The sequence below is a fragment of the Vespula pensylvanica genome, chromosome 19 (assembly GCF_014466175.1).
Source record: "Vespula pensylvanica isolate Volc-1 chromosome 19, ASM1446617v1, whole genome shotgun sequence".
NCBI classification, from domain to species: Eukaryota; Metazoa; Arthropoda; class Insecta; order Hymenoptera; family Vespidae; genus Vespula; species Vespula pensylvanica.
In genome coordinates, this window is record NC_057703.1 from 2,392,637 (window position 1) to 2,420,062 (window position 27,426).

Below are 27,426 nucleotides of genomic sequence, written 5' to 3' on the forward strand. Positions count from 1 at the left end.
TTTCTTTTTCTTTTCTAAACGTTTTTCTATTCCTACCTGAGAAGAAAACTAAATGAGTTTTGGAAGATCCAATTGAAATCGTTTCGGATCGTTACGAATGGGGAAAGATCTTAGTGGAGATATGTAAAGTAGGTAGAAAGTGATATGTATATATGTATGTAGAGAGAGAGAGAGAGGAAGATAAAATGAACAGACCACCATGATTAGAAATATCTCGAAAGAAATTACAATGGATTCTTAAGAAAGTTTATGATACTAATAATGGTAACATTAAAAAAAAAATTCTTTTAACCTAATCGTTTATTTCTTTTGATAATAAACTATATCAAATGGATATCTATAAAATGGATCGAAAGAAAGAAACATTTCACGATTCAAGACCTACGATATTTTCGATAGAATTTTCCTAATCACTTCTAAATTGTGAGAAACGCTTCTAATAAACGCATCTAAATAACTAAGAGACAAAACTTTATTCATTCGAATAAATCGATCCTTTAGTATCAAACATAATTATATACATATGTAATCGTGAACATTCGATAACGTAAGAATACAAGCAACGAATATGAATACATAGAGAAATAAAGTATTAACGTAGGATCACCAAAGAAAGTATTCGACAACACGCTATAAGGATTTATAAGCGATTCGGCGGAAGAAGAAGAAAAGAAGGAATCGGTTATCCTGTGGACACAGATGCGCCACTGTTTGCACACGAAGCATTTGTCACGCGTGTCCTGCCAACGAAAAGGGACCGGTCCCTCTCTTTATACGTGCCGAGAGAGAGAAAGAGAGAGAGAGAGAGAAATGATGCCCTCTTTGCAACGAGGCCCGACCAAGTCAATATTGACTTCAGTCCAGATTGATGGACCTTCCTCGCATGTATGCTTAGGCTTCGCGGCACTCACTTATGTGTTTCCCACACGGTTCATGCTGTCCCGTGTTCTCTTACCATCAATTTTGCCAAATTTATCGTAGAAAAATTCTTTTGAAGAGAAATAGTTGATCTTGATGCAGAGAAAAAAAAATAATATACATATGTATATATATATATATATATATATATATATATATATACTGACAAAAGTTAAGAAACAAAGTAATCGTTCGTCCATTTTTCTACAGTATTCTTTATCTATTCAAAATACATAGGTTGAAACTGAAAATAGTATAATGAGATAACACATATATGAAATATTATTTCTCTATGTATTTCGGAAGATAAAGAATATAGAAAAATGGACGTACGATTACTTTGTTTCTTAACTTTTGTCAGTAAATGTATATGTATGTACATATATGTGTAGGAAATATACGATCAAAGATCTTTCAATAGAAAGAAGAAATAATTATCTCGTTAATTGATGGATATGATTTTGTTTGGTAGTTTAAGAAATATTTTCATATCGTATTAATTCTATTTTAGATGTGATAGAGAATCTACGAAATGAATTTGTATCTATTCATCTAATCGGTATAATAACTAAGTACAAGGGGAATAAATTTATAGGCGAATTCGTCATATGATATCAAGATTTCCACGTAAAACGATTATCGGTTTGGGTGCAGAAATGGTTATCGGAAACGAACACCTCGACGACGATACGTCGTCGTTGTAGCATCCGGCGGTCTAAAGATACAGACGAAGAACGATACTCTTCCCTTCTTTCTTCTTTTGATAATCATGTCTTTGTTATCTCTTGTGATGGTATATATATATATATATATATATATATATATATATATATAAAAGCATACTTACAAAGAAGCAAAGGATGTAATTTTAAACCGAACTGATTAATCTAAGTACCAGTGTCGAGTTTTTAAATATTTCGTCAGAAATATCTATTACATTTTTAATACCGATCTATTTTTATCACATTAATAATTTTACGAATAGTTGGGAAAAGAATTAAAGTTTATTCTCTTTCTTTCTTTCTTTCTTTCTTTCTTTTTTTCTTTTTTTTTTCTTTTTTTCTTTATCTTGTTTCTATTTTTTATTTATTTCATGTTAGAAAAACAAGTGAAGAAAAGAATGACGCGTTTTGATTTATTTCTTTGGATTGATTGCCATTAGCATTTTTAAGTGGGCTTAATTTATTGATTTTTTAAAGAATAAAATATATACTCTATAATTTCATAGAAGTTTATATATATATATATGTATGTAAAAGTATTGAAAAAATATTGAAAATTCTAATACATTACTCGTTAAACCAATTTAATACAACACATCCTTTAAATATTTCCCAATATTAATCCATTCTTATTAGAAAAGACGATTCGTCGAGACAATATATATCTAACATTAGAATTACTTTTTAACGATTTATAACTCCAATTATTATTATTATTATTCTTAATTTATTTAATCTAACAATAATAACCAAAATGAAACATTATTTAACATCAATAACGATCATATCATTTCTATTAGATTTAATAAATATCATCATCATCAATTATAACAATACTTGAAGAATAATATTTTCTTTTTCTTTCTATTGGACGATTTGTTCGAAATAAAGTTTTACTTTTCTGATCCATTTTTCTTTTCATTCTTTTTAAAAAAGACATTTTCAGTTGATATCAAAAGACTGGAGAATTTTACACATACCTACTCACACACACACACAGGCACACACTACGTACACATCAACGCAAAGAGAGAAAGAGAGAAAGAGAAATAGAGAGAGAGAGAGAGAGAGAGAGAGAGAGAGAGAGAGAGCAGACGTTAACCAGGCCCCATGATATATGCATGGAAATAGAATATACATTCGCGGTGGCTATTGAATTCGTAATACTTCGGGGCTCACGAACTTTCGCCGTTCAAAGATTTATCGTGCTCGTCGTCCGTCGACGACTGGAATACTCACTGTGCGATGATTTATTTCGTTAGAAGTGTTGAACGTTCACCGCAAAGTCGACCGTATGTATTTATATCGTAGGTTCGTATGTATGTAGGTACCGAGTTGAGTACGCGAGTTTGTCTAACTATTAGATAATTAAAGATATTTTCAGTAGAAACGTGCACGTCCGATTGTTACCCGTCTTTCCGACGATAAATCGAGTAGATCGTATAACGTACCTACCAAAGCGTTTAACTCGAAACGATAAAGGACTTTGTAAATTGTAAGTAATAGCGTCGAGAGAGAAAGAGAGAGAGAGAGAGAGAGAGAGAAAGATATTTAAGTTACTAAAAATAATGTTCGACCGAAGGAGACAAATAAACGATTTCTATAAAACGTCCGAAACGGGCTACCGTAAAAAATAAAATTAAATTTGAATAGTTCAAAAAAAGAAAGAAAAAAGAGGAAGAAAAATAATAGAAGGAAAAGAGAAAAGAAGAAGAAGAAGGGAAAATACTTCGATTCGATTTAAAAAAAAAAAAAAAAAAAAAAACAAGAAATTACAAATTTAGGAAGGAAGCGTTTTCTCGTTCTCTTTTCTTTGATTTTCTTTTTCTTTTCTTTTTTTTTTTTTTTTCTACAAGTTCATCCTTTAATTAATTCGATATAGTTCGGATGATATCGATGATTCTAAAATCAAATGGGAAAGAAAAGAAAGGGTACGTAAAGAGAGAAAGAGAAAGAGAGAGAGAGAGAGAGAAAGAAAGGAAAAAAAGAAGTGCAACAGTTTATACTTAAACCGAAATGAGAGAGAGAGAGAGAAAGAGAGAGAGAGAAAACCGACGATTAATAAATCAATTCACGAAGAAAGACTTTAATCCGCATAAACGTCGAGCGCACAAGGCACAGAAAGGTAACACGAGTGCCGGAAGTGGTAACGTTCATCGAGCAACAATGTTTCCGCCACGAAAACGACGATGACGATGATGACGACGATGACGACGACGAGCATGACGACGTTGACGACGACGTTGACGACGCGACGCACGTAGAACGCAAGTTATACGTCCGTATATGCGTTTTAACTGCATACCGTCGCTACTTCTTTTTTTTTACGTACATATGTATATCTGTGTACGATACACATACATACGATTATCTATCTATCTATCTATCTATCTATCTATCTATATATATATATAAATGACTATATAACATAACTATAGGTAAAAGACAAGAGAAAAAAGAGATAAAAAAAGAGAAAATAGAAATAATAAAAAGGAGGGTGCTGGAAAAAGGTATACAGGTATCGGTGAGTTCGAGTTAACGTGAATGGAGGAATGGAAAGGAAAATTGATGAGTATGTATATATGTCTTTATATGTCTGTGTGAAAGAAAGAGAGAGAGAGAGAGAGAGAAACAGAGAGAGAGGGAGAAAGAGAGAGAGAGAGAGAAAGATGGCAAGAGGGTGAGGGCGGATCTGAGTCAGCTAGCTTCGGATCGAGTAGCGTCGAGTCAGCGAGAGAAACAGTGCTAACTGCTGCTGGCCTGCAAACTATTACCCGAGAGAGGTATCCTATCTATATCTATAAAGCAAGCGCAAATGCAATGTGCAACCACGTAGCTGGTGCCGACTTGCAATAACGTCGCCATTCATAATTTTTACATCGGGTCTTCGTCAATGAAGAGAATATATGTTTGCGTACCTTACTCTCTTTATATTTCTTTTTCCTTCAACGTTTTGTTTCTTTCGTGTTTTTCGTCTTTGTTCTGTTCTTTTTTTCTCGTTCTTGTTCTTGTCCTTCTACTTCTGTTTTCGTTTTCTTTTTTTCTTTTCTTTTTCTTTTTCGTTTTTTTTTCTCTTTTTTTTTTTTCGTAATCTTCTAATTTCTCTTTGCTTTCTCTTATTTCATTTCTTCGTATCATTCATCGTTTTGCAAATTTGTACGAGGTCAATGTCGATGATCGATAAGGATTTGTTTCATTTGAAATATTGCGATGGTATTTTATATGGGTTATTGTTAATTTGTGTTTTCTCGGATTTTGGTGGGATTGAAATTTTTCTTTGGGGATTATTCGATGAAATAATTCGTGAATTATACCGAATTGTAGTATTATAGCGAAATATATATTTATAATAAATATATTAGAATATTAATAATGTTATTAATTATTTTTGTAGAATGTATAATACGAATGAATCGGATATATTTGAATTCTGAGAAAAATAAGATTCGTTGTTTTAAAGATATAACTCTATGCAATGTTTGAAAAATCACATATTAATAATGTTATTAACGGTATAGTGAAATAAACCAAATTCTGATATTACTTATTAACAATAACTCTTTGTATCAGAAAAATATCAAATAGAACAATATTGAAAATCCGTGTATTATCTAACGATTGAAAAGATATAATTGTTATTTAAAATACGAATGACGTAAAGTGTATAAATACAATACCATTTATTACATAATACTGTCATAATTGTACCATTATACTAAATACATGCATACTAATATTAGTATATAGTATAATACTATATTATTAACAAATATATCAACAAAGGAATAATAATTAAAAAAGCTTCTGAAAGGAGAAGATTAATTTTCGTTAAAATATAACGTGTGTAATAAACGTTATAAAAGAAAAAAAAAAGGAAGAAAATTAATATTATTTCTTTAATGATATACCTCAAAAATACCAATGATATCTTAGTTCGCGACATAAAATACAAAAAACATTCTGACATTACTTATCGACCAATTGAAAATATATTAAGGAACTAGGTAGGAAAGATAGAAGAAAAAAAAAAAAAGAAAAAAGACGAATTAAAAAAAAATTAAGAAAAAAAAAAAAAAAAGAAAAAAAGAAACAATCGCACTTACGTGCATTAGATTTCGTGAGTAAGCAAATTTTCTGTCTTTTTACATTTAGGTATACTTTAATTGTCGAGCAGTCAGAGTACCTCTAATAAGTTACAAAGAAAAACAGAAAAAAGAGAAAAAAAAATAGTGCAATTTTGCGGTAAACGTAACAAAAACCTTGATTATTAAAAGGAAGAAGACAAATAGAAATAGATAAATCTAGAATGAGCTATCGTCGGGCGATGAAAACTATTACACTCGATTATTTCGAATACACGCCATATTCTCTTATAATACAACATTTTTACGACTTTGGCCATCGTGTTTTTCGAAAATAAAATATATATATATATATATAGAATACAATGTATATAAAAAAAGAAATTTATATATATATATATATATATATATATATATATATATTATATATTAAAAAGAATACTCGATGTATAAATTCGTTGAGAGCTAACGAAATATCGATAATGAAACAAAAATAAAATATTCCAACGAATTCGACATTCTTTCTTTTGTATTAATATAATTACAATAATAATAATGATAATAACGACGATAATAATTATTATTCCTACTATTATTGTTTCGCATGTTTTCTCGCATCATCATCGTCGTCATCATCATCATCATCATCATCATCATCATCATCACCATTATTATTATTATTATTGTTATTGTTACTGTTATTATTATTATTATTATTATTATTATTATTATTATTATTATTATTATTATTATTATTATTATTATTAGGTAAGGGAATGTTTTTTTGTCTCTCGTAAATACGTCTTTTTAATTGAGATGATTTAAGAGACACGTCAACGTCGATGTAGATCGAACGCGATAACGTTAATTAACGGGGAAATAACGTTTGAACACAACAAACGTCCGAGGCATTACCATATCGAAGCGAGATAAATGCCGAATGACCAAAATATGAATCGATTAAGGATCAAAGCTGCTAAAAACGATGTCAGCCATACATATGTATCGGAGAGTAAACTTGAGCGTGGCCATTCAAGCTGTCAACGTAATTTTCAACACGTATGTTACGTACGTACGTATGTTAGCCAATAAAAAGTTTATTCCGGAATGAATGAGAAAAAGTGAAGTGCTGTGTAATATATTGTACGTAATGAGTACGATCTCGTCGTAATTAGACATTTTTTGTTTTTTACCAATTACTTACATACCTCGTAATAATCGAACGGCAATAACTAATAAATATTTCTAAGGGTAAACGATTTCTTTTAATTGTTTTTTCTTTTCTTTTTTTTTTTTTTTTTTTTTTTTAATATAATTTCGGAGGATATATGTATATATATATATATATTTTTTATTGTTGTTAAGTGTAATCAGGTATATTCCGAATTTTGGAATAAATTGGTTTGTTACTATTTCATAGGATTCTAATCAAATTATAAATATTTCTAATAAATTCCAATGAAGATTTTATACCATCCAACAACAATTAAAAAAAGAACGTTCGAATCGAGTGAATCTTGGTAACTTCGTAAATCGTACGTAATGAAGAGATATTTGGAAATTATAAAAAATATTTCCAGGACATTTTCGTCACGATTAAGAGTAGATACGACTAATAATATCAATCGAACATTTCCATATATGTCGATAATGAAATCAGCGAAATATTACGAAATTGTAATAAAATAATGAAAATATAAACGACGACGATTTCTTTATAATCAATAATACGCGTAAGACATATTTCTAATAATATCAAAACATATGTTAAACGAGTCAAATGCACGTGTAAATGTGATGTTATTTAATCGATTAATAATTATTAAAAAAAAAAAAAAAAGAAATGTTCACATTCGTAATCTATAGAAATCTCTATAAATCTATGTGTTAAGAATCGGTCGAAAAGGTCGCTAACTAACTAATCTCAATGGTATAATAAATATAAAGCGACAAGCGTGAGCAAACCATAAACCAAAGAGAAAGAGAAGAAATATAAGCGAGATGGTTTTCTCTCTGCGGAACGCGTTCAAGGGAACGCGCGTTGTTCAAAGTAATTCTCCGATACGTCAAGCTCAACGATACGAGGAAAACGTTAGCTTAGACATTTGGTATATCGTGGTGGAAAGTGTGTTCCAAAAATATGCACAGAGAGAAACGTATTAAGAGAAACGCGAACGAGTAGAGGAGAACGAAGAACATAGAGTGGCCATAATTTCAATTAAATTGACTGACACAGATTAGAATGATACAGAATATTCTTTATTACGTCTAAATTTACTACGTCTAAGGTGTCATCGTTTGTAATTCCTATCTCTCCTCCTACTCACCATAAAGAATTAATAATTCGACGATATTATTCTTATGTCGATGCGTAACCATAGAATCTGTGTATTTCTACATGGGAAAAAAAAGAATTTGTCTATCGTTCAATCAGTCGTTTCAAATCATCAAAATCGTAAAAGAAAAACATTTTAATTTCGAAAACGTACTTGGATAGGTCTTTTCGATTATTTGGATTATCTTGAAAAAGCGTATCGACATGTGTAGACAGAAATAGTCGAATCGAAGAAAGCAGTCATCGTTAGGCAGACTGTAAAACGTTATCGTCAATATTATCATTCGCAGTGAGTACAATTTGTCCGAACAAATCTCATCGTAAAACTCGACAGACCGAAACGACGCTTAAAGTTCTTCGGTTGTTGTTACAAGCTGCGAATCGTTCTCCTTCGTATAACAACAAAACAAATCGTTAATCGCGATTTAGAAATATTTTCATCGGTTACACGACACAAATAAGTAAAGTAGTCGAATACTCGAATAAGAAGATGATGATGAAAAAGAAGAAGAAAAAGAAGAAATAGAAGGAGAAAAAGAAAAACAATACGTATCTCGTATAAACGAGAAGAGAAGAGAATTTCTTACATTTCCATTATCACGTCTTATCGTATCGATATAACTAATGCAACGTATGATCGATAAAAGCGCATCGTTATCTACCCTTCTGGATCACGTATGAACTGTGAGAATATATATATATATATATATATATATATTAACTATAATAAATAATTAAAATTAACGATAGTAAGTTAACAAACTAATGGAATCTATTTCATAACGACTCAGTTAATACTCGGATTAGAAATTACAATTATTGAGATATCGAAAACGTTTCGATAGAAATGTGATATATACATGTACATATATCAGATATATTTATACATATCTATCTATATATAAATACATACATATATATATATATATATATACATAGTCATACCTAGTTACTTACATACGTATAAACGTAAAGAGGAAACCAATGCAGGTTCAACGGACAATTAAGTAAATAGATTTGAGCCGTTCATTAATGGAAGAACGATATAACGATAAAAACAGACTGCTTAGATAATAGTCGTCGGTTAAGACGAGATAATTATTCGTAGGACGTAGGTACGCGAGAATGCTCCTCGATCATTTCGCGAGCATTGCTTTAGGCGTGGCAACACATGTTCTCAGCTCCGGCGCTAGGTGCACATCCAGCCGGAGTATGTGCTCGAAGAGAGAGTAAGAGAGACAGAGAGAGAGAATAAGAGAGAGAAAGAGAAGAGAGAGGGGTGAGTATACCTATATGCAACGTGTCAGGACACGTGGTACCCGAACCTCTCAGGCTTGCCAACGGCTATTCATTTTACGCTACGGACAAGACCCTACGCTACAAATTACCCGATGCGGCTACAAAACCGAAATTAACGGCACCTCTACCTAACTCTCTTTCTCTCTCTCTCTCTCTCTCTCTCTCTCTCACTCACTCACTTATTCTCTCTCTCTCTCTCTCTCTCTCTCTCTCTCTCTCTCTCTGGTAATCTCTTATTCTCTTACTCTTCATCTCAATACTCTTAGTTGTATGGTGACGTTTTCAGGATAAACGATGTCGATCTTCGTATATAATTTCTACGCGAGAAAATCGTTCATCGAGTTATGAGGATTATATGAAATTTCTTGGAAGGTTTATTCAAGTGAAGAAACAGAGAGAGAGAGAGAGAGAGAGAGAGAGAGAGAAGATTATATGTCTTGGATATTTAATCGATAAACTATATATCCGTCGGGATAACTATAACTTTAGATTTGTATCGTTAGAATTTGTGTACTCTTGGATTCGTTCGTATCTCTTCCGACGGATTTAATATCTCTAATTTTATTATTCTTTCGTATATATATATATATAAATGTGTATATATTTATTTATATATATTGATAAATATGTATGTATATATGTATGTATGTAGGTATCTATGTATGTGATTAATAAAGCGATATTTATTAAACGATACGAAGAAAGAATTCCTTACATAGTGGTTACGTGTTAAACTATAATATCGAATACGTTCGGTGAACTCTTTTCCAACGGCGAAAATGATTGATAGAATCACGTCATTAAATTACCCGGCACATCGATCACGTTCATTGAACTTTAACACCCGTTCGCGATTCGAACAACGTTACGGGAAGATTTTAAAGTAGGGTAGAACAAGAGGTGGAAAAGCTATTTGCATATCTATAGGCCTAAATTTAAAGAAAATCGTTTCTCATATTATAATACGATACATCGCAGTGAACGTGACGTACGGTTTAATTTATTAAAAAAAAAAAATATATATATATATATGTACGTATACGTATATATAGATTATAAGAGACGGAAAGATCAATCGTAAATCGATTTTTGAAAATAACTCGATTATCAATCCAACGAAAGTTTTCAATAACGGATCAGAAAGAAGAAAAAGAAACGTCGTTCCTCTCGTCGAGATTTCGTGCGTGGTAAAATAAAAAAGAAAATAAATAATAATAATAATAAAAAGGGAGAGAGAGAATTAAATAGAAATTTTCTAATAACGTGTTTAAACTCACCTGTAGATTTGGCGATCCTCGGAAGGAGAACTGTGACATGATGTGTCGGCCGCTCAGGGCCGTGATAGTCGGGCGCCGCTACGCGATCATCGTATTTAAATCGTGACACTTCTTCCTCATCGAACGGGTTTCCTTTCACGAGTTCTTCTCTGCCTTTCTTTTTCTTTTTTCTTGTCCGTTTATTATTTCACTTTTGAGAATCCTTCAAGCACTTATCTTCTTTTCAATTTACTTTCCTTCTTCTCTTCAACTTTTCATTATTATTCTTCTGTCTTTCTTGTATCGATTTTTCACGAGAAGATATGATAATAATAATAATGATGATAATGATATATATATATATATATATGTATGTATGTATATATATTTCAAAAGAAAAAATTGAAGAAAGGAAATTCAACCAGAGTCACCGTTATTAGTTAGAAACCTTCTTTTCCCCTTTTCTCTCCGATCTTATAACAGATAGAATAAAATAGTTACGTAGGTGAATAAATAGGTATATATATATATATGTATATGTATGTATATATATATATACATACATATATATATATATCTAATATATACGGATAAATACACGCGCGTTTAGTAACGAATCGCGCGCACGCGAGGAGGACTATACTCGTCGCTACCTCGTTTGGAGGCGCCCTCCCGGCGTATATACACTCTCACTGTCACAGGCGGAGGCACACCGTAGGAAAGAGGACCGACCGAAGGAAAGATCCGTGTAAAAGAGGGGGAGTCAAAAAAGAAAGAGAGATAGAGAGAAAGAGAGAGAGAGAGAGACAGAGAGAGAGAGAGAGAGAATGAAAGAGAAAAAGAATGAGAAATATATACAATTTCTTCTCTTCTTCTTAATCTTCTTCTTTCATCTTGAATTTTCAGGAACAATCCAATCGAATCGTCTCTTCCTTTTATCTCTTTCCTTTTATTTTTCTTTATTCGTCGAGGCTCTCTTCTTCAACAACTAACACGAGGAAGGTCCGTTAAAAATCCAAGATAATTCACGATTTTACTGTAGAAAGACACACTTGTCAAAACGAATCCGTCGGCCGTCGACTGACAGAGAAAGAGAGAAATAGAGAGAGAGAGAGATAGAAAGAGAGAGAGAGAGAGAGAGAGAGAGAGAGAGAAGAGGGAAGTAAATAGAGTTGTAATCACTGAACACTAATAAAAATCTCGATCTCTTGACCGTTATCACTCCAAATACTGTGCACGAGAGATCGATGGATAGAGAAATGAAAGAAAAAAAAAGAAAAAGGTAGAGTAGAAAGAAATACAAAGGGGGTTTGAGAAAGGAAGGGTTAACACAGAGAGAGAGGGAGAGAGTAAGAAAAAAAGAAACAAGGAGTAAGAGAAAAGGAATGACTTGAGTCAAATCATAAAATCACGAGTTACGTGCTTTAAGTGTACGAGAAAGGTTTATGAGACAGATAGAGAGATAGAGATATAGAGATAGATAGATAGAGATAGGAAGAGTGAGAAAGAGAGAGAATGAGAGAGAGAGAGAGAGAGAGAGAGTGATAGAGAGATAGAGAGAGAGAAAGCGCGGCGCGCGCGCGCGCGCGCGCACACACACCGAGCGCGAAGTTAAGGCGCGCGAGGTTCGTAGATCGGTCCGTAGTAAAATACAGTGTAACAACAATAACAACAACAGCAACAATAACAACAACAATAACAACAACAATAACAATAACAATAATAACAACAATAACAACAAACAACAGCACACGAGGGAACGTCGGCGATAACAACGACGACGACGACGACGACGATAACGACGACGACGACGACGACGACGACGACGACGACGACGACGACGACGACGACGACGACGACGACGACGACGACGACGACGACGACGACGACGACGACGATAACGACGACGACGACGACGACGACGACGACGATGAAGACGACGGTAACGACGACGACGACGACGACGACGACGACGACGACGATGACGACGACGGTGGCGGGGGTGTCGCGGTGACAACGACGACGTTAATGACAATGAGGATCGACGTCGAGGTCGACGTCAACGTTGAATAAAGAAGAATAAGCAAGTGAAGGCAAAAGAAGTAATATCGCGCGCGGGCTGGTGCTAGCGACGAGGCTGCTGCCCAGCGCACGTCGTTGATCCGATCGACGCGCCAGCTATGATCGGTCGCGACTATCCTCCGAATCGTCGTTTCTTTTCGACGGAATCCAGTCCTCCGCTTGGCGGATAGGAAGGCGGTGGGTACGAGAGAACGGCGGCGGCGGCGGCGGCGGCGGCGGCTGCGGCGGCGGTAGCGGCGGCGGCGGCGGCGGTGACGGCAGCAGCGGCGGCGGTGGCGGCGGCGGCGGCGGCGGCGGTGACGGCAGTCAGCGGATGCGGTAGTGAGAGGGACGAAGAAGGCAAATGGTTGAAAGAGAGAGAAAGAGAGAGAGAGAGAAAGAGAGAGAGAAAGAGAGAGAGAAAGAGACAGTATGACAACGGGACGGCCGGTTGCCGTGGAGGGAGGAGGGGGTACCCAAGCGCGGAGGGTGGAGCGAGAGCGAGAGGGACGGCTCCGCGATCCTTGGGAAGGGAGAAAAGGTGTGTATATGTGTGTATCAGAAAGAGAAAGAGAGAGGGAACGAATCGCGCGCGCACCGATTCTTTTCCACCTTTCTCAAATCGTTCTTCTGCGCGTCCTCCTGATGCGCGCGGCGGCTGCCTTCGGTAGTTCTCTCCTATCTTTTCCTTTTTCTTTTTTTTTTTTTTCTCTTTCTTTCTCTTTCTTTCTCTCTCTTTCTCTCTTTCTCTCTCTCTCTCTCTCTCTGTCTCCTCTCTGCTGCTTCCTCTCTTTTACTCTTCTCACTTCATTTTTCTTCTAGCCTTCTTCTTCAAAGTTTTTCCTTTTTCGTCCCCCTTTTATTCTACCTTTATTCTTATTCTTATTCTTCTTGCCCTTTTCTCTTGGCTCCTCTTCCTTTTTTCCAACACGTTGATGACGACAATCTCTCTTTTATGTAACCAGGTAAGCAGACAATATGTATCAGTTTACCGATTCCCTTTTTCTTTGTCGTTCTGTTTTTTTTCTTTTATATTTTACGATCTATATTCTTCCCTTCGCGAATACTGCGAATACCGTGTTTCGCGTAGCTGAAGCGGGCGCGCGCGCGTGCGTTTGCGTTTTTTGTTGTTTTTTTCAGGGTTTTTTAAGATCCGCGACGGGTTGACTTTCGACGTACACAACACGTGGATCCTCGGACTCGGCGGTGCGCGCTCGCTCGCGTACAAGCGCGATGTGAGAAAGAGAGAGCGCAGTCACTACGTGGTGGGTGCCGGCGCTCTGCCGGCTGTGGGATTCCTTTCCCCTCTCTCTTTCTCTCTTTCTCTCTTTCTCTCGCCCTTTCCGTTCGTCGACACGTCTGACGTGTCTCGCTCGTGAAAAGAGACTCCCTTCGTGAGCCACGCGTGGAGGGGTTGCTTAAAAGGGTGACTTGATTGTAGTAGAGTGGCGTTGGAAGTGGAGGGGATAAATGTCACTTTGACTATTACACCTCGTTGATTTCTTCCATGATATCTTCGGTAATACCACAAAACGTATCAAATCTTATCAAATCGTTTCAGCTGATCGTCTCTTGACGAAGTTTCGTTATTAGAGAAGAGAAAGGAAAGGATACGCACAAACACGCGCGCACGTACACACACTCACGCACTTACACAACAAACAAACAAACAAATCGAACGAACGAACGAACGAACGAATGAACGAACGAACGAATGAACGAACGAATGAACGAACGAACGAACGAACGAGCACGCGCGCGCACGCAATTAATGATGATCAATTCCCGTAACGTGAAGTTGCTTCCTTCGGCGTAGGTAAGTAGAAAAAAGAAGGGTAGAATATTTTCTGAGGAAGACGGCTTTGCTTCGTACGAGGAGTCTCGAGTTGGGTGGGTGGGTCCAGGGCAGGGTCAGGGCATGGCAGGGCAGGACAGGGCAGGCCCTGCCACTTGGCTGTGGTGGGGGGCAGGTGCCACCTCCGTTGGTGGCGGCCACGCGAATCCTTCTAGCTTAGTTAGACTGGATGTCGTGCGTGTTGTTTCTTCTCTCTTCTCTCCTCTTCTCCGACATACTATTACTACTACTGCAATTTATTCCTAGTAATATTACTACTATTATTACTATTTCTACTACTAGTACGATATATCTCCTCTTCTTTTCTTGGAGAGGGTAGGATTGATCGAGCGTTCTCTCTCTTTCTCTCTTTCTCTCTTTCTTTTCGTCTTTTCTTAACGAGAATCGGCGAAGATACGCTGTCGATTAACAACAGTAACAACGGCGGCAACAGTAGTAGCAACAGTAGCAACAACAGCAGCAACAACAGCGTTGGCAAACGCGACAATAAAATATGCTGAGTCTGGCCAGGAACGTACACTCTCTCCCTGTATCCTCTATCCCCCCACTCCAACTAGGTCCGTCGGAGCCGAGCCTCCTTCTCGATCTCTTTCTCTCTTCTTCATCTATCTTTCTCGCGCCTCGTGACGCTCGCCCCACCGTAGTCTCTCACTTTCTTCCCTCTTCGGTTGTTCAGTGCGACTCCTACCAAAAGTAGTGGGGATGGTTGCTTGTCGAGGGACGCGACGATAGGGGGAATTTACCAGGAGTGCTAGAGCCCAGGCCTGGGAGTGAGAGAGACAGAGAGAGAGAGAGAAGGATAGAGAGAGAGAGAGAGAGAGAGAGAGAGAGAGAGAGAGAAAGAGCTACTACACGACAATTTTAGTTCGATAGATCCGAAAGTTTAGCCTCGGCGGCGCTGCTTTACTTGCCGCTGACTTCTTCCCGGTAGTTTGTTCGGTACCCCCACTATTCCCCCTGCAATCCATTCCCCCACCACTACTTCCATTCTTCCTCCACTATTCTCTCTCCCTCTCTCTCTCTCTCTCTCTCTCTGTCTGTCTCTCTTTTTCTCTCCCTTGCCCTTGCACCCTTCCCTCGCTCTCCTTCCCTTCGATCTTTCCTTCTCAAAGAGATCGTCACTACTTTGTAACCCCCCACCCTCGACTTAGTCGGCACCCTCTCCCCCAACGCGCGTTCACGCACAACGCGCGACACTCGACTACACGATCTATCTTTCTCTCTCTCTCTCTCTCTCTCTCTCTCTCTCTCTCGCTCGCTCGCTCGTTCTCTCTTCAGCTCCACCTCTCTGTCTCTCACTCTTCCTCTACAACGACCTACCGACTTTTCTCTCCTCTCTCTCTCTCTCTCTATCTCTATCTCTCGTTCTCGTTCTCGCTCTCGTTCTCGTTCTCGCTCTTCACTTCTCCCTCAAAATCTTTACCTTCTCTCTCTCTCTCTCTCTCTCTCTCTTTTTTGCTTTCTATCTCTCTTTCTCTCACAAACTATATCCTTTCTTCTTACACAAACGAATACGTTTCCACCGTAATTAAAACGTTTAAACGATTAACATTCCCGTCCGGTATCGAGCTACGATCGCGGAATCGAACAAATCCTTCCTTCCCTCGTCCTTTGAAAAAAAAAATTCCGAATTTTCCGTCGAAATCTCTTGAATATCTCGCGCGAGGACACGGAGGACGCGGTATCCGCGTTTTATGAGAGACCGACCGACGGAGAAACGCGGCCGGGTGTCCGCGTGGACGTGGACGAGAGAACGAGGGAGGAAGAAACTTGGTTCGCGCGCGGCGAGTAGCGAAAGTGCGTTTTGCGCAGTTCTTTCGGCTAAAACTCGGTTGGAGGGAAAGAGGCGGGAAAAGGGGGCGGCAGCGTACGAGAGAGAACAGGGGGAGGACGTATCGTTTGGGAGTGTACGGTGATGGTGGGGTGGGGTGGGATGGGGTGGGTGCGGGAGGAGGAGGTAGAGGAGGAGATCGGAGTCCTCTCACTCATTTCTTTCTCATACGGCACAGAGAACTTTATTCTACATTTACAAAACGCACTAACACATAAATACGTATACCATACGTGATATAGGTACCGATTCGTCTGCCCCGAGTAAGAGCAAATATCAGAGATAAAACGTATTTTAGAAGGAGATAGATAGAGGAATATGATGATATTTCTCGTTGACTAGCTGGCATGTCCAACGATGCACCATAGACCGTAAGAGGGGAAAAGAGGAAACGCGGAGTACCGCCGGATAAATCGTATCCCCCTACCACACTTCTTTCAACTCCCCACTCCTGCTCATTTGGTAGGTGCGGAGCTCGGCTTTTTTCCCCTCCGTGGGCGCGGACACTCGTCGCCACGCCTCCACCTCCTTCGTTCCTACCCCCTCTACCAACTCTCTCGTTCTCCTCGCAACCGACTCCGCGAATCTCTCTCTCTCTCTCTCTCTCTCTCTCTCTTTCTCTCTCTCTCTGTCTCTCTTTCTCCCCTTCTCCATCTATACCTCTACCTCCACACTGCTACCTCCTCCTCCTCCAACACCTCCTCCTCCTCCACCACCTCCACCTCCTCTTCCTCTTTACTCGCTACGCTTCGTTCTCTCCTCACGCGCGCTCTACACTCGTCCTTCCTTCCTTTCCCAGGGCGCGTGCTGTGCGCAAGCAACCCTCTTGTCCTTCTCGACGCCCGGCTAAACGCTTCTTCTTTCGTTTCGTGACTACGACCAAGAAGAGATGTTCTCTCGTTTTCGATACCAGGATCTTCCAACAGAAGAGGACAAATGTGAAACATCAGTGTATTACGTTTGTTAACGCTTTCCTCGACGTATCTTCTGTCTTTCTCTTTCATCATCATTCGCTCACTCTCTCTCTCTCTTTCTTTCTCTCTCTATCTCTCTTTCGATCACTCTCTCTCTCTCTCTCTCTCTCTCTCTCTCTCTCTCTCTCTCTCTTGCTTTTAGTCTTCTCACCCCCTGTTTACACGCACGTCGATCGCTCTCTCCCTTTCTCCGCTTCACCCCCTTCATCCGTCGTCTTCGAGAGGGCGCTACGTTCGTGTGTGTGTGTGTGTGTTTGTACGTGCGTGAGTGCGTGCGTGCTGCGTGCGTGTCCGTGTCTCCTTCGTTCGTTTCTCTGTGTGTGTATGCGTGTGGGTTTATATGAATGCGAGACGTGTGCGAATGGTATTACACCGTAGTTTCATACGGCTCGATTTCGTCCTCATTTCCGGTTCTTCTCTTTTTTCCTTTTTCAATTTCCTTTTCTTTTTCATTTTCTTCTTCTTCTTCTTCTTCTTCAATTCGATTCTTGTAAGTTTTTCAAGAGATTCTTATGGTGTCGGCTTGAGATTCTTATATCGTCGCGTTCTCGAGTGTTTTAACGAATTTGTACGACGGAGAATCCATTTTTGTCGTACGAATCGGAAAAAAAATTTTGGCGTTGAATGTTTGAAACGTTAGAAAGAAAAGAAAGAAAAAAAAAAAAAAGAAGAAGAAGAAAAAAGGAAAAAGAATTCGAAACACGTTCGAAAGAAAATATCTGTAAAATCGGGTGCCTCTCTCAACCTTCTTTTGACGACGTACGATGTGTTAATATTAAAATTTTCTTATTATGCCGTGTAAATATTTGTTTCTCTGTTTCTTTTTCTATTTCTTGCTTTTCTTTACGAGAAGTGTATCTTTTTACGGAATCTCAACGAAATGTATTGATCGATTGATTCATCCAACGTTAATCCAATGTAAAATAGAATTGTTTTTCGTTAACGATAAGTTAACGATACCTTCGAATAAGGAGTGCACGTTCTTCGTATTAACGTATATAACGATAAATACGTTTATTTATTTATCTAATCGTTTCTAATCGATCGACAACTTCGTACGTACACTTTGTACTTGCCTAATCCGGTGACAATCAACCGTTTCGATGAACATGTACGATGTAAGTAAGTAACATGGATACGAAGTAGAAAAAAAAGGGGAAATAAAGATGCTGCGAGTTAGTCGGATAAAAAAAAAAACAAAAAAAAGAATGAAGAAAAAAGAAAAAGAAGAAATAAAAAAGGTCATAGAATCGGTAAGAGGGAGAGAGGTGTGTCGTTACTGCATCATGTTTGTCCTGTACGTGATATCTGTGTTTTGAATAATTCATACAAAATTTCGATGCATCGAAAAGCGCATATCCCTTCGTAATCTCGATGATTTGGATCGTTCGATCGATCTTGAAATCTCTACTTATTCTCTCGTCGATGAAAAATAGAAAGAAAAAAAATTAAAAATGTCCGTCCTGTGCAAGCGTTTAACGAAAGAAAAAAAAAGAAAAAAGAAAAAGAAAGAAAATGAAAAGAAAGGAGAGCAATCGTTTGCTCGAATCAATGCGTTCTACTTTGACCTTAATTAATATTACATGAAACATCGTACTACAGACGAATAATTAAATTAATCAAATTTAAATGAAATAGCATCTAAAGTCCTTTCGTTTTGCGTTTCCAACGAGTTCCTTCTCTATCTCTCTATCTCTCTATCTATCTATCTATTTATCTCTCTCTTTCTCTTTCTCTCTCTCTTTCTCTCTTTCTCTGTTTCTCCTTAATTATATTAATTTAAATACTATAAAGATTATGCGCGTTTACCGATTGATAATATTACAAGTTAAACCATAAGTAAGTATGTATATAAGTATATATGTATCCAATGTATCTATCTATTTATCTATGTATATATCAATGTACGCATATGTATAAATTTACAAGATATATATATATAAAAAAGAGAAAAAAAAAACAGAAAAAAAAACGAAAAAAGAACAAAAGAAAAAAAAAAAGAACGAAAAGAAAAGGAATAAGAAAAATAAAAAAAGTGTGAGAGAGATACGATCGACTTCCGTCGCCGAAGAATCATTTAGTTGCAAGTACGAAACTATTAAAGTGAAACCTTTCATAAAAAGAAAAGAAGAAAGAAGAAAAAAAGAATATATATATATGTATGTATGTATGTATGTATGTATATATATGTATGTTTGTATATCACACGGGTATTAGTTGTAATAACTTAACGACGAATTCTCGAACATCTTTTAAAGCGATATTCAACGTTACCTACACCACACGTATTCACGTCTCGCATGAATTAACAACCATGTGTATATGTATATATACGATGTACATATATAACACGTAAGTATACATATCTATTTATCGTTCTTTCGCTAAACAACCATCTAACGTCATCTAAGCTTACATTTATTTCACAATTTTCTCATAACACGCAAACTATATACACACACACATATATATATATGTATGTATGTACGTATGTATATATGTATATCTAACATATTCGTTAAGAATCATCGCGTAAGAGAGGCGACACGAGCATTCATCCAATGTTAAGATAATAATCAAAATTGTCACACGCAAATACGTCATTAATACTTCCATAGAAATTTAGTATCTATTTAAACCCGTCGTCGTTATAATAAAAATAATAATTCATAAAAGCTAGCAAACTCTTGAGAAAGGACGACGTCACTCTCGATATAATAACATATCATTACATCATTACAGATCCCATGAATTGATTATTTAGAAAACGTTTGCGTTTCCACAAACGAATTAGAATAGAAATTATAAACGTTTTATATTAGCTATTGTTAGATTGATCGAGACCGATGAAAATATGCACACATGATTTGAAAAATTCGATCATTAGACGTAAGAATAAAAATAATAAAATACGATAACGTTATCTACATCACGATTTCGATACAATGTATCATAGATCTTAAAATTGATGAGGATACGGACGTCCCTTTTTTCTCTTTTTCTACGCGAGAATTCAAATTTTAAATCACTCTTATTTCTCTCGTTGTTTAATTCATCGATTAAAGAAATACGATAGATTCTAATACTCGTCATTTGAAATAGATTATATTTGATTGAGAAGTGTCAATTTGATACAGGTGGCAGCACGACTCGATAAAAGGGGTACGAATATTTTCTCTTTCTGTCCTTCTCTTTTTCCCTCTTCCTTTCTCTCTCTCTCTCTCTCTCTCTCTCTCTCTCTCTCTTGATTCTAACGAAACGTGACGATGGCGGATAGTCCAAGGGAAATCTTGGAAGTGGGGATAAAATCTTTCGTAGTACCCTCCCAGAAAGAAAGAGGAGGACCACCACCCTCCCCTCCTCTATCATTCTATAGCATATAGAGTAAGATATAGAGTAAGACAAGGATAGAATCCGAATCCATTTCGACTGGATTTCTATCGTCGGAGTTTAACGTTTCTAATGGCTGTAAGTATTTACTTATTTACTTACTTACTTACTTACTTACTTACTTACTCGGTGCAACCTGCACGAGGAAAGAATTGCAGCTGAGTTCGGACTGCATTCGACAGAGTGCGCCCTGCTTGCGCTTTTGCAATCTCCTTCACAAATACTCCCTTCTCTTTTCATCTTCTATCCTCTCTTCCTCGTTTGATGCATAGTGTATGTGCTCTCTCTCTCTCTCTCTCTCTCTCTGTGTGTGTATTTGTGTGTGTGAGAATGTTATTTATACCATCGTCGAGTTAGCTATCCGTCGGTTCTCGAGGCGCCACAAAACGATTCTCTCTCTCTCTCTCTCTCTCTCTCTCTCTCTCTCTCTCTCTCTCTCTGTCTGTCTGTCTGTCTGTCTGTCTGTCTGTCTGTCTCTCTGTCTCTCGTCTTCGTTTCCTCGAATGAATTACTTTAATAGAAAATGAATTCTTTTTTTTCTATTTCTTCTCCATTTTTGTTTTTTCGAAAAGCACGAGAGTAGTTCGTGACCTAGTACAACAATGGCCGTAACTTCGTTGTGATATTCTCTTTCTCTTTCTCTCTTTGAACATAGAAAGAAAATCAATGACGAAAGCTAGCGTGGACTCATTTTATAAACTCGTTTAACCGGACTGAACTTTGACCTTAACTAAATTTTAATAATAAAAACGTTCGCCACGCTGGAATGGAGGAGGAAAGAGAAAAAATAAAAAGGGAGAAAAGTTTAAAGAAGTTTAAATACATACGTACGTATATAGATACACGACTAACTATTTATCTAAGTACGTATTTAAATCATTCGGTCGGTGGACGATAAATGTTAATAATGATTTTAAATGAAAAGAAAAAAAAAAAAAAAAGAAAAAAAAAAGAACGAAAAAAGAAAAAATGGAAAAGGAAGGAACGAAAAAGAAAAAAAATGATGAATCAAAACTAGCCAAATAGAATCGAGCTTACTTCCTTATAAATTTTTAATGAGAAACAATTCTCGTCTTCGTCGTCGTCGTTGTTGTTCTTATTTGTTATTGTTATTGTTGTCGTAGTTGTAGTTGTCGTTGTCGTATCAGAGAGACGTTTCGTTTCGATTGTATAGTAACACCTTATGGAACACGAGCTAGCTAGCACATTCTCTCTCCCATAAATCAAGATCGGGTTTGATGGCTGGGAGACACGGGAAGCCGTAGAAGCAAGTATAGCTGCACTTACTTATGGAGTAAAGTGGATAGGAGAGAGAGAGAGAGAAAGAGAGAAAGAGAGAGAGAGAAAGAGAGAGAGAGAGAGAGAGAGAGAGAGAGTGTGTAGAGCTTGGTATAAACTTGAGTGATTAATCTCACTGGATTGATAACGTTCCCCTTTCGTCGTCCCCTTTTCCTACTCCCATAAATTACGTTATAAGGAGCCAGGGGATAATTAATACGCTGTTCGCACATAAGCCCACCCGTTGTGTCGTAGTAATACTTACTTACGTCGAGGATACTAACTCGAGATCTCCAACGACGATCTCTCTCTCTCTCTCTCTCTCTCTCTCTCTCTTTCTGTCTCTTTTTCTCTCTTTACACTTCTATTGTATTCTATTCTTTTATCCTTTTCTTTCATTATTTCTTTTCGTTCTTTTTATTTGTCTCCCTCTCTCTCTCTCTCTCTTTCTTTCTCTCTCTCTTTCCCTCTTTCCCTCTTCCTTTTCCACGAATCACATCACGAGTTTCGCTCACCCTGATAAGATTAAAACGTTTTGTACTCGTATATGTAGAGAGAGAGAGAGAGAGAGAGAGAGAGAGAGGGACGAGAACGTCACGTTGATCTTAAGTATACCGATACATTATCAACTTACGAGTTTTAATTGGACGAACGATTGGAGGATATAAAATGGAGATGGATATTGAATGATATCGCGATATGCATAAGCTTGTATCTCGACTGGGGTTTATCATTTCGATTATCAATCTTTGCAAATGGTGGATAGATTTTTCGAAGGGCCTTTTTTGATTTTGATTGATTGATTGATTTATTTATCTTTTGTTTGTTTGTTTGTTTGTTTGTTTGTTTGTTTGTTTTGTTTTTCCTTCAAAGAATTTTTCTTTCCGTAGGATCTCTTACGTTCTATTATTTTATTTTCTTCGTCGATTTGTCGATACTTGTTTTTCGTTCGATGACGTTTTGATTGAAGGAAGAGAGAGAGAGAAAGAGAGAGAGAGAGAGAGAGAGAGAAAACAAGCAATGTCTTCTCGGATATACTTATTTAACTTATTACGATATATCTAATTATTTACCTATGTAAGCATATAAATTTTTCTTACGTCGAATAATACAAACGTTAAAGACGTCTCGATAAAATCCGAGTTCGTTTGTTAAGAAAACGCCGACGTTCTTCGTCAGATCGGTCAGAGCCATCAACCGATCAACCGACGTTATCAATGACAGACGAAGTGCCTGGCCATGTTCCCTGGCAAATCAAACAACGAATCGGCCGATATGGGATATCATCAAAGGATTTCGGCCGACTCTTTGTCAACCTATGCGTGATAATACTGAAATCTCGTGCGTACAAACATGTCGGCTCAATATCTTACCGAACGTTATATATGTATATACGAACCTTGAAATATGTACGTAAGTGAGTACATAACATAACATAGCAATGTCCGCGAATCAATTTCTACTCGATATATTACTTTTACGATTTTGAACATCGATTTTTTCTTTTTTCTTTTTCTTTCTTTTTTTTTTTTTTACTTTCTTCCTTCTAAAAACTTCTCTTACGCGATGGTGGAACGAAGAGATTAATTTTCGAATGATTTTGTATGACACATTTTGAATGATAATTCGTGCAATGTGATTGTGATATTAGTAAGATCGTTAATATAATTTTATAAAGGATTTCTTATTTTTTTTGTTTTTTTTTTGTTTTTTTTTTTTTTTTATTAATTGATTTAATTTACTACTTCAAAAAGTTTGTCGTAACGTGTTCGATATACTCGTACGATTTCTAAATAAGCGTCAGTTCGCTGTCGCGTTTATCATAAGTCGCATTAGGCACGACTCTGGCTCTCATTCTCTATGGGGACACATTTTAAAAACTTACTTTTTAGAAACAACGATATGAAAAATGGTTTGGTACAATATATTCGCTAAAAAAAAAAAAAAAAGAAAGAAAAAGGAACGAACTATATGAATTTGATTAATTAAAATGAACTTGTTCTTTCGAGAACTTCTAACGATGTTACTCCAAATTTATAAACATGGTTTTGCGTTAGTTTGTTGTAACAAATTTATTTACAATTGCGTACAATATTCGTATAATAAATGAATCTAATATTTGAACGAATGTTCGTAGAAAGAAAAGAAAAGAAAAGAAAAGAAAATAATGAATAGAATTCATTAAATAAAAACATACTGATTAAATAGAAAAACATTGTTAATGTAATAATTATCGTATTAAAAATCGTAAAAGAAAAGATAAACGAAAGGTTAAAAAGAGAAGAATTACAAAAAATATCGTGATGGTTGCATTGATTAATAAATAAATTAAATAATTAAAATTATGTTTGCTATAATATTAAGAAACAATTTATTCGATGAAACCAAGAACATTTTTAATGACAAAATATATATTGCATTTTAATATAGATCGCTTAATAGATAAATGTCATCGTAAATAACTTCATAATATCTAAAACGCCGTCGTAAGAAAATCCATTATAATAAAATAACTCCAATAATTATTACCTTTATTTTCAAACTTCCCAAATGTTTTTTTTTTTTTTTTTTTTTTTTGTTTCTTAATTTCAAAATATTACATTATTCATTAAATTAATTAATAACGTAAATACCCTCTATACACATCCACCTACCCACAACGGAGACGCGCACAAACACACATAACTTTATTATAATAAAATAGCATTTATTTATGAATCGAGATAACATCGAAACGATGTCCATATCGAAAGATTAAAAATCGATAAGAAATAATGGCGACTAATCATTATAAAAATCTAAGGATATTGTCAATAGAACAATTACCATAATAAAAAACATAGAAAGAGAGATTGAAAGGAATAGAAATACACACATCTAAGAAAGAAAGAAAGAAAGAAAGAGAAAGAAAACGAGAGAAAGAGAGAAAGAGAGAGACATAGAGAACAATAAAAGCTCTTTCCCGATATTTCTAGTACGAAACACCGACTCGTGCCTTTGGTAAGCGGCGCCATGATCGATGCACATGAAAGACGTAGATGTAGCTCTCCACTCTCTCGAGCGGCAAACATGAAAGATTCTACGTTGCCACGGTAGAAAACGTTGTCCCTTATCCCTCTCTCTTTCCTCACCGTCCCTTCTCTATCCTCTCTCTCTCTCTCTCTCTCTCTCCCTCCCATCCTCCCCTAGAATCGTGAGCGAGCGCACTCGCGTTTCATTCTCCCCCGACCATAAAGAGAGAAATAAAGTGTGTGGATATTCACGTAGGTGTGTTAGATGCGGCTAACCGTGAGTGGACCTAAAGAAAGAGAGAGAGAGAGAGAGAGAAAGAGAGAGAGAGAGAGAGGATACATAGATCGAAGCCGGCTTCAGAGTTCCCAAAGAGAAGAGAGAAACAGTGCCGACGTTCATTAATTAAACGAAGCGTGAGATTTCCAACCCTCTCCTATGGCCGTCCCTTTCTTCGTCCAGTCTCCTCCTTTGTTCCAAACAAGTCAACCCCCATGAATGATCTAAAGAAGCCGCTTTTGGTCGATCTCTCGTTGGAAAGTCGATCGACGATTCTCCATAACCATCGCCATCTCGTCAGATTGTAAAGGACGGAGGACTGAGTCTTCCCTCTCTCTTTCTTTCTTTTTCTTTGTGTGTGTGTGTGTGTGTGTGTGTATGTATTTTTCTGTCTCTCTCTTTCTTTCCAATGGAATTCATCCGAAAGAAATACGATATGCTTGAAAATATTTTTACCCCTTTCTGTTTCGTCTTCACCCTTTTTTATTTTGTTTTGTTTTATTTTGTTTTGATTTGTTTTCTTTTCTTTATTACAGGTATTTAACTATAGTCGATTGCTTGATATTAAACATTGGCTATATTGGACACAACGTTAAGTTTATGGAAGATTCTTCGATAAGGTAAGTATATGAATAATTTCTTTCTTTCTTTCTTTCTTTCTTTATTTATTTTTATTTTAGAAGACGAAGAATAGCGATGTGAAAGAATTCGTCATAGTTTTTATATTTCTATTAGATTTTATTCTTATTAGATTGTAGATATATAGGTATCTTTATTTATATTGTTATCAACTTCGTTCGGGAAGGAATATTTTCAAAATTCGTCATTCGATTCGTCGTGTCGAGTTTTTTATATTTTCAACATTTTGTGTTCTTATTTTTAGATAAGAGAAAAAAATTTACTATTATTCTTGTTGTCTAGCTTTTTGTTTCTTTTTTGTTTTGTTTGTTTTTTTTTTCTTTTGTAGTATACTCGATTGCTTGATATTAACACGTTGATCACTCGAAAGATCCTTCGACAAGAGATATACTTTTAAAATTCGTGCCAGACGTTAAATTATTATCATTATTTATAATACATTGTAAGAGAACTTATTATCATACGTTTTATATTAGATTTTATTTTTGATGTTATGAAAGAAATTTCAAGAAAAAATATTCAACATTTTTTTACTTTAATCGCGAATAATTATCTTTTTCTTTGGATAAAAGATACAAAAAAATTAATTGTCATGATTTTGATATTAGATATCACTCTTATTAAAACGAGTATACATTTTTGTTTTGTAAATATTATCAAAAGTCATTTCGACAAATCTAATGTCATACGTCATATCCGTGTAATATTTTTTAATTACGGCATCAGACATCACTTTTATCGTAAACAACAAAAAATTTTATCGAATCGGTTAATATATTTTAATTTTCCTTCGGACAAAACATAAATGAGAGGATTGATAATAATCCATAATTTTAACGTTAGACATTGATATAAACGGAGTAGTATACTATTTAGATTTCGAAATATGACGAAATATTATGTGTCATAAAATACGTATTAAATTCGAAGAAAGTATTTATAAAAGAAACATCAATTGCAATATAACTTGTTTTAAATTTCGTAATATACAAAGAAACCTATCAAAGAGTTCTTTCATTCACGAATTAATATCACATTCCATTGAATCAAAAAATGATTCTGATGTTCCGTTTCTTTTAAAATCGTATCGTTAATCCGAAGAAATCCGAACAAGTATAATAATTAATTCTCCTCTCTCGGTTTCTCGTGTTTCGTCGTATTAAGAGGATCGTTGAAATCCGAGATAGTTGAAATATTAAAGACGATTAAATTTTGAATATCTGGTTGTGATAACTGGTTGTAATATGTATGAAACGTATAAACGATAAAATGTCACGAAAGAAAGATATTATATTAATTTCAATCGTTAACGAGATAAATGTAGATCGATTTTGATCGGTTTCGATTATCGATTCAGATCATAAAGATAAACGATTACGTAGGAAGTTGATATTTATAAGATTACGATTCACTCTTATGGTTGAGTTCTCTTCGAGCAGGTAGGTCTCTCTCTCTCTCTCTCTCTCTCTCTCTCTCTCTGTTTCTCTCTCTCTCTCTC

At 36.1% G+C, this 27,426-nt stretch overlaps 1 protein-coding gene across 1 annotated transcript in view; it reads right to left on the reverse strand.

Moving 5' to 3' along the window:
- The window catches only part of LOC122635742 (iroquois-class homeodomain protein IRX-6), a 47,642-nt gene extending 36,736 nt beyond the window's left edge, over positions 1-10,906 (reverse strand). Inside the window, exon 1 of the mRNA XM_043826309.1 lies at positions 10,634-10,906. Within this exon, the coding sequence (XP_043682244.1) occupies positions 10,634-10,672 (39 nt within the window). The 5' untranslated portion in view covers positions 10,673-10,906. The remainder of the gene's footprint in view (positions 1-10,633) is intronic.
- Between the last annotated feature and the right edge of the window lie 16,520 nt (positions 10,907-27,426).